The following is an 8,254-nucleotide window of genomic DNA, read 5'->3' on the forward strand; positions in this document are numbered from 1 at the left end:
TTGAAATGAATGGTTCTGCATTAGGGCCACAAAAAAAATGAACCGATACGGACAAAAAATACGTTCATGTCTATGAGCCCTTAAAGAGTTTTTCTAATAAAGACATGTTTCCGCTCAGTCAAACCATAAGTTATATGACTATAGATCTTGAAACTGGCTGCTGGTGACAAGAATAACAAGAAGAGACTCCATCCTCCTGGTCTTTCTCCGATATAGTCTCTGTAGTTCTTATCTGATATATAGGCAGGTAAGGAATGGGAAATGAAATGCTGCAGTCAAGATTTTTTATATTTTTTTATTTTTTAGGGGAAAAGGGGAGAGAAGAAAAGGGGAAGGGAAGATCATTATACATTTTTTGGGAAACATTTTTTATTTATTTTTTTCTATGGAGGGGGATAAGGGAGAGAAAGGGAAGGGAGAAATGGGGAAGGGAAGTATTTTTTTTAGTTTTTTTGTTTTTGGGGAAAGGTTAAAATTTTCATTTTTTATTTTTTTTTCCTGGCAGGTGGCAGTACAGGATGGTGCTTGACGGTTCGCCTTCACACTGGCTCTTTTTCCAGAGGCTCTCTAGATTTCATTTTCCTCCAGAACATGCAGATGCTGAAAAAAGAAAATCTATCAGTTATTTGATATTCGCTACTTACATGTCAGCTCTGAGTGAAATGTGTGCACAGATCCTCCAATGTTTTTTCTTACATTGGCTGCTTATCAGTCCACTGACATTATAACATGTCTGGCCTTGTAATATGCACCCAAATTATCATGAAGCGTTCAGTATTGTGATAAATCTGGAGCATCTAGTGACTGCCTGGACTAAGTTTACACTGTGTAATGTGTAACATTTATCTAAAATAATACGCCTGTTCCACAGAGTATCTTATAAATGCTACCTACCATATGCCAGCGATCAGCATGATGGTGACGGAGCCGGCCACAGATATTGCTATGAGGGAAGCATTGTTGTTCCGTAGCTCCTCTAGAAGTGGCGGCTCAGGCGCTGTGATGTCAAGCACATCAGGAAGTGTAGGGCGAGGATGGTATGTTTTTGTCGCCTGTTCCGATCCGCTGATAACTAAATGAAGAAAACAATTACATTAATAGTTAATTCCATGACGAGAACGATAATGACATTGTAGTGTATCTTATACATGAAATAACATGAAATATATGTCAGAATATCAGAATCGTCTGCATCATGGAGGCTCAGAAGTACTGTCAAAGCCAAAAGTGGCTTCAAAATACAGAAATGGCAGAAATGGCTAAAATCTTTCCATTATAGGTCTTTTCCTTACAAATACTAATGTAAAATACCCCACATTATAGGTGACAATTCAGATGTTAAGACTTAGATCCTTTCTCACTAATTATCACCCACAAGTAGATATGAATCCCGTGTATACTAATATTACCACTCAGCATAGTGCCAGTAATAATATGTCCTTACCTGCCACGTTATAGGTGATCTTACTCACTGGCACCTCAGAGTCCAGGATGGTGGTACACGTGTACCGTCCGGAGTCCCCCATCTGTACGCCCTTGATCACTAGATAGGGCTCCCGGGTGATTTTGGGATTGTGTTCACGATGCTATAGAAAAATATGGAGAATTATTAAAGTCTCAGATATCACAACTATTCATAATACAATATTTGTAATTTATCATAGCCATATCATTAAAACAAAAATTGAGAAAATTACAGATAATAATTTGCTGACATGACAGAAAGTCGGATTTTAGACCATATTAAGCAGCCTGGTGATGATATTGGGTGAAAGGACTTTCTGCTAGGTGGTTTTTGAGTAAGGAAAGGAATACGTTTGGGAAGTGCTGCCTTACCATGATGGTCGTAAAACTCAAACTGAACAATCTCCCAATTTTACCCTTATTTTCTTGTAAATCTGCATTGCACTTACCAGGGTGAACACGTTGTTATAGGTTTCCTCCAGCCTCGCGTACCATTCAAAAGTACAGTCCAGAATTAGTTCTTCATATTCTGGGATTTTTATATTTATCTCTAGAAAAACAAGAAAATGAAAGAAGATATTATAGAAGTAATTGTGTAGATATTCTGTCCTGCATTTAGGGGTTGTCTCAATAACACGTCTCCTTCTATAAGACCTAATAGGAAATACGGCCATCATAGAGGAGACTGATAGCAACTGGTTATATTCCGCTATCTCCTCACCTCCACAGTTTACAGTCTCTGCCAGGTGAGACTTGTGGTCTTTACATGGAGAGCAGGACCGTCCAGTTTTCAGATCTGAGAAAAGAAGAAAGAAATGAAATGTGAGCCGAGCATTAAAGACACTTATAATATTAGAATAAATATGATAATCATGTGCTGGTATCTATCACCCCTCTGTCACCTGCACATGGACAGTATACTGTACAGGCTGCCACAAATCACCCTTCTAGACTGCTTATGGACTGAATCATATTAATTTAAATATCCTCCTGCTTTGGAAAGTCTGGTGTATACCAGTGACTGGTATATTTAGTGTACGGTAAGGATTTGGGGTCCTATATATTTAATAATGTACTATATGAATGTAGATGTAAGAATAGAAACTTCTACTTTACCGAAACATCTGTTGGAGGTGCATAGGCAGCTGCATCTCTCCAAGTAGTCTGTGAAAAAAGGAGACATCATATAATAGTCAGCGAGTGCTGTGTAAAGTGCCTATGTAGTGCTGCTCACCTCTGTATAATAGGCACAGTACCCACAGTTTACACATAGTTTACACAGACTAGTGGGAAATGTCCATTGGCATGCATTATTATACTGTAATTCTAGTTTCTCTGGCCTATAATAGAAATCTTATACTGTACCTTGATTTTTGGGAGGGCCCCCGGCGCAGACAACCTTCTCCTCAGAGCAGGTCTTACAGTTGATGTAGGTTTGCACCATTAATCCTGGGGAAATGCACTTGTGTTATAACCTTCCAATCTTATAGATAATAATAATGACAAGAAGCTGAATCTGGTATAAAATGTACTTACCACAGCTGTCTGCACCTGAGGAATGGAGAAGAAAGAAGACATTACTGATCGTTCTCATTGTCAGACTCAGAAACCTCTAATCTCTGGGTCTCCTTATTATTACATGATGTCAGTGCCTATGTGTTCGTCACTTTGTTTTCTAGATTTCCATTGACAGAAATCTCTGAGCCGCCCCAGAACGTTCCGGGCCTCTATAGAGCGCAGCAGCTCCTAGTGCAAACATCCCTGGCAGCCAATCAGGTGCCGGCTTTCATATGTCCAGTACAGGGTAGGAGATAACAGCAGTGATCTGACTGGTGGCTGTGGGGATCTCTAGTTTGGGTCTACATTACTATTACTACAAGAGGCCTGTGTGTGTAATGCATTTATATGTCATATTATAGCACATGTTATATCTAGAAGAACTCACCTTGTTTATTTGGACACCTCCCTAAAAGTGAGAAATGAAGAAATGCAGAATTACTGATAGAAAACAATAGAGAACAGAAATCCCCTGTATATCAGGGCTCTATCTATAACACTGCAACAATACAAAAGAAAACTGCACGCATAGCAATTACCCAGTATAGAACATTTTATTCCAATCGCTCCCTCCTGTCACTAGGCTGTAGGGAAAGGTAAACAAGCAGAAAACATCCTCTCTGACAACCTACCAGACACGTAGAAGATAAGTACAATGGTAGACAGAAGAGGATTCCACTTACGTTGTTTTGAGTCCTGGACGATAACCTTGAGCTTTTCTTTGAGTCGCTGGAAATGGAGTCCAATGATGTGAAGAAGCTGGACCTCTAAGATATATAAAGAGGAGAAGAATGAGAGTCCGATCCCCTCATCTATCAGTCTGAGCCCCCAACACACTAATTCCTATTAATAAGAGAAGTAGAATTTCCACCTACGTATAAGATATTGTACTTACCCTTAAAACCTATATCCTGGATGACGTCCACAGATTTTTTATATTCAGACGCAATTTCGGATATAGCATATTTATCTGGAAGGAAAATAATGGTACAATCATTATCTATCTATCTGTAGATTATATGAAATAGAGATAATAGTAATAATATAATTACCCAGTATGCCGACTTCATCCTCAAGGTAGTCCAGGACTTTTTTCTCTGTGACTTTGGCAAACCGCTTGATGTTCACATAGGCTTCTATGGAGTCAATGTCATCGACTTGGCTTTTGATAAAGGTGTTGAATTCTTCCATAGCCATTTTCCCTCTGGAGTCGCATGGTATGCAACAGAGAGACAGTCCGATGAAGACAGATGTTACGACCAGTAGAAGCCACATGGTCTGGATAGAACCAGTCATTTTTCGTAAAATCGCTTCCTGTAGCAAATAATCGCTAAGGACGCAAGAGAGCAGAACTATGTCCCACTGAGAAGACAACAGCACTGCACAGGTTATAGCATCGGTGACGGTTAAGAGACATTTGTCTTTATGACATCATCAGAATATGCAAATGAGGCTCTGAAACAAGCAATTGGATTGGTGGAAAATGGGATTATGACATCATCACATGAATATGCAAATAAGGCTATGGAACACAAACGATTGGATTGGTGGAAAATGTAATTGTGATATAACCATATGAATATGCAAATTAGGCTCCAAAACAAATAAGCCATTGCATTCGTGGAAAATGTAATTATGACATAATCATTTGCTAATGATTCTCTGGAACAAACCAACATGACCTCAATTAGTCAATCTTCCAGCCACCCCATATCCTATTCCACTGGTCCTCAACTTCCCTCCATTTATATATAATTTTCTCGTAGTTTTTTACCTTATCGGTTAAATTTATCCATATATTTATGTCTGGAGTGGATCGGACCTGGTTTGCCCGATCCACTCCAGACATAAATATATGGATAAATTTAACCGATAAGGTAAAAAACTACGAGAAAATTATATATAAATGGAGGGAAGTTGAGGACCAGTGGAATAGGATATGGGGTGGCTGGAAGATTGACTAATTGAGGTCATGTTGGTTTGTTTATGGGGGTCCTACTTTGACGCACCACAGACTAGGGGGGAGGGAGGGGAGGGTTTTTTCTAAATGCAACCAAAAGATGAACTGACTATATTTATATTTATCTACATTTGGTTGGGTCACTAAGAATTGAGGGGTTGTAAAAAATTTTGCTGTTAATGCTTTGTAATTTTCCCAATAAATTTTTTTGAAAAAGAAAGGAAAAAAAAAAAAAAAAAAAAAAAAAATGATTCTCTGGAACATGAGTTGTTAGAAGGAGTAAATAAGTATGTTCACAAAAAAAACTTTTTTTAAATATCACAAATAATACATATAATGACATTCTTTACAGAATATACATATCAAACAAGGTTCACAGAATGATGTACCCAGGGGCATAGCGGGATAAAGGGGGGAGGGCTGTTGCAAGTGGGTGCATATGCCCCGGGTGCCGAGGATGTAGGAAGCACCTGGGCGGGCACAGTCTTCTGAACATGTGTCGCATGACATCACAACAAAGAGGTTTTAGGTGGAAGGTGGAAGCAGAGCACCGGAGCTGCCTGCTGCAGTGAGCCAGTCTATACTGGTGCTGCGCCTCTACCTCTTCTCCTCTCCACTAACTAAAAGCACATATATGGATAGAAACTGCTCTACAGGACAGGAGGTACTAGTCTGCGGCTGCCCCAATGAATGGTTTATGGCTCCAAGACTATGAAGCCGGAGCTGCCCTGAGACAGTATTCACACTGTTGCCGGCTCTGGGCCTCCTCTTCCTTTTCTGTGGCCCTCAGGCACTGGCACCTTGCCCCTGTAGTCCCAGTGTTATCTGTGGTGTAACAGGACTGCAGGTAACAATTACATTGTCTGTGCAGAGAATGATGACTGTGGTTTTAAATAGGACTGTAGGTCATGATACTATATTATCTACAGTCTGCTCATGAAGCTACATAATTGACAAATATGATATGTCATGTTGCTTCATGAATCGAGTGCAGATAATGTAGTATCATGACCTGCAGTCCTATGTAAAGGCACAGATGATACAGTGATCATTCTCCTTACAGAGCCATTGCAGTCTATGGGGATATTCACATGGCTTTTTTTTTTCTTATAAACAGCCTAACTACAACATGGGGTCAATTTTAGTTTTATTTTCCAGGGCCACTTTAAGTTCCCAGTCCACCCTTGGGCTGACCATAATCTCCTGCCCTTTCCTCATCTACTCATCCCAGCAGGTGTGATGATGTCAATGCACTGTGCCAGCTGGAGAGATCAGGATGTGGTCTGTTCACCGGGACTAGGTGAGTATTACTGATTATTTTTTATTTACACTGGGGGCCTTCACTTATATTAGGGAGAGTACTACTGTGTGGGGACATTAAGGGGGATCACTACTGTGAGGATGGAGTAAGTGGGCATAATTACTGTTTGGGGGCACTAAGAAGACATAACTACTGAGTTGGTGGCGGTCTTGATTAGCCGTGGGAGGTTGGCTGCAGGGAAGTTGTTGGGGATGGTCACATTTAGCCATTATGCCCTGAAATTGATTCTTGTACAGAAGGAGGTGGGCCAGGATCTCTAAGTGTGATCCTCATTAGTCTTGGCTCTCCTGGCCCACCTCCTTCTGCAATTTTACACAATCCGGTTCATTACCGTGAGCATCTTCCGTGGGGCAGCGACCACAGATGTGTTAAGACACTTGTTATTGACATCAGAAAAGCATCCAATCACATTTAAGTGGTGCACTAAGCACAAGAGGGAACACCAGGTGGTGACGGTTAGTGAAGCTTCAGTAGCCATTTTTCTGTAGCCTGATTATGCTCATTCTGTCAGGACACCCAGATCTAGTGTCTGATCTAAAGCGGGATCTAGGGTCACTTGTTTATTAAAGCATAAGGGGGCATAACTACTGAGTGGGGTGCTAATGGGGCATTTTACTGTGTGGAGGCACAACTACTTTTGGGGACACTAAGGGGGCATTCTACTTTTACGGGGCACTAAAAGAGGCATTTGACTGTCTGGGGGCACTACATTGGCATTCTACTATATGAGGACACTAAAATGGGCAATCTAATCTAAGGGGGCAATAATGGGGCAATCTATTGTGTAGAGTCGATAAAGGAATTCTACTGTGTGGTGGTAGTAAGGGAGCAAAACAACTGTAAGGGGACACTAAGGCATTCTACTGTGTGGGTGCACTAAGGGCGAATCTACTATGTGGGGGCACTATGGGGATTTTATACTATGTGGGGGCAGTAATGGGGAATTCTATTGTGTGGGGTAACTAAAGGGGCATTCTACTGTGTGGGTGCACTAAGGGGACATTATTCTATCTGAGTCTAAAGATAGACATTAAGTAGATTTAAAAACATGACTTAGTGTAAAAGAAATTGCTGTTGCGCGCTGTGTATGCACCCAATATTGTCCCTTCTTGGGCCTTTTAAAACTGGAAAGTTAAGGTTTTACTGGCTACCTAAATGCCATAAATGTGGGCACTAACTCTTAACTTGGTGCATGGGAACATGACAGGGCTCAGAAGCAGGATTGCCAACCATCCAGAAACTTCTGGACAGTCTGTAAAAATAGATGGCTTTTTTGCTGTGTCTGTGAAAATAAGTAGATTTGGCCATGATTTTTTTGAGGCTGGTGGTACTTGACTAGATTATTTTGGTGTTAGTTATCATTGTACAGCTCACAGTAAATGCTGGTAATGAGTTATGATCAGTATATTGAGCTATAGACCTAAATTACTTATAATAGTTATTATTCATTATGGTTTTCTAATTTGCCAGTAAAAAAACTTTGGCTGTCCATGATTTTGGGATAAGTTGTCCAGAAAAAATAAAAATTCTGGTTGGCAACCCTGCTCAGAATAGAAGGAGCGCCATTTGGCCACATCACACTTGCAGATACCCTGAGATACCACTAAAAAGGAAACCCCTATACCGTAAATGGCCCAATTTTGAAATCTACACCCATCAAGTTATTTATCATAGGGTGGAGTGAGCATTTTTACCCCACGGGTGTTTCGTACAAATTATTGAGCAAGGGACTGTGCAAAATGAAAATTGCACATTTTCCACAGATATGGCATTTCAGTGCCCAATATGCTGTGCCCAACTTGTGCTATATGAGAAACATGACGTCCTTTAAATTGTTAGGCAGATTCTACTGGATACGGAAATGCCATAAATATGGACCTAAACTGTTTGGGTAAGCTGCAGGGTTCAAAAAGAAAAAAACATCTTTTGGCTTTTGCAGTGCAGATTTTGAT

At 40.4% G+C, this 8,254-nt stretch overlaps 1 protein-coding gene across 1 annotated transcript; it reads right to left on the bottom strand.

Moving 5' to 3' along the window:
* Positions 1 to 490: 490 nt before the first annotated feature.
* LOC122925185 lies at positions 491 to 4,226 on the bottom strand. The gene is made up of 11 exons (XM_044276704.1): positions 4,074 to 4,226; positions 3,917 to 3,991; positions 3,705 to 3,788; positions 3,410 to 3,430; positions 3,001 to 3,015; positions 2,830 to 2,913; positions 2,186 to 2,341; positions 1,914 to 2,014; positions 1,445 to 1,586; positions 895 to 1,072; positions 491 to 600 (listed from the first exon to the last, which is right to left on the bottom strand). The coding sequence occupies exons 1-11, from the start codon at positions 4,216 to 4,218 to the stop codon at positions 540 to 542; spliced, it is 1,062 nt and encodes a 353-aa protein (XP_044132639.1). The 5' UTR covers positions 4,219 to 4,226; the 3' UTR covers positions 491 to 539.
* Positions 4,227 to 8,254: the final 4,028 nt, after the last annotated feature.

The sequence above is a fragment of the Bufo gargarizans genome, chromosome 1 (genome assembly GCF_014858855.1).
Source record: "Bufo gargarizans isolate SCDJY-AF-19 chromosome 1, ASM1485885v1, whole genome shotgun sequence".
NCBI classification, from domain to species: Eukaryota; Metazoa; Chordata; class Amphibia; order Anura; family Bufonidae; genus Bufo; species Bufo gargarizans.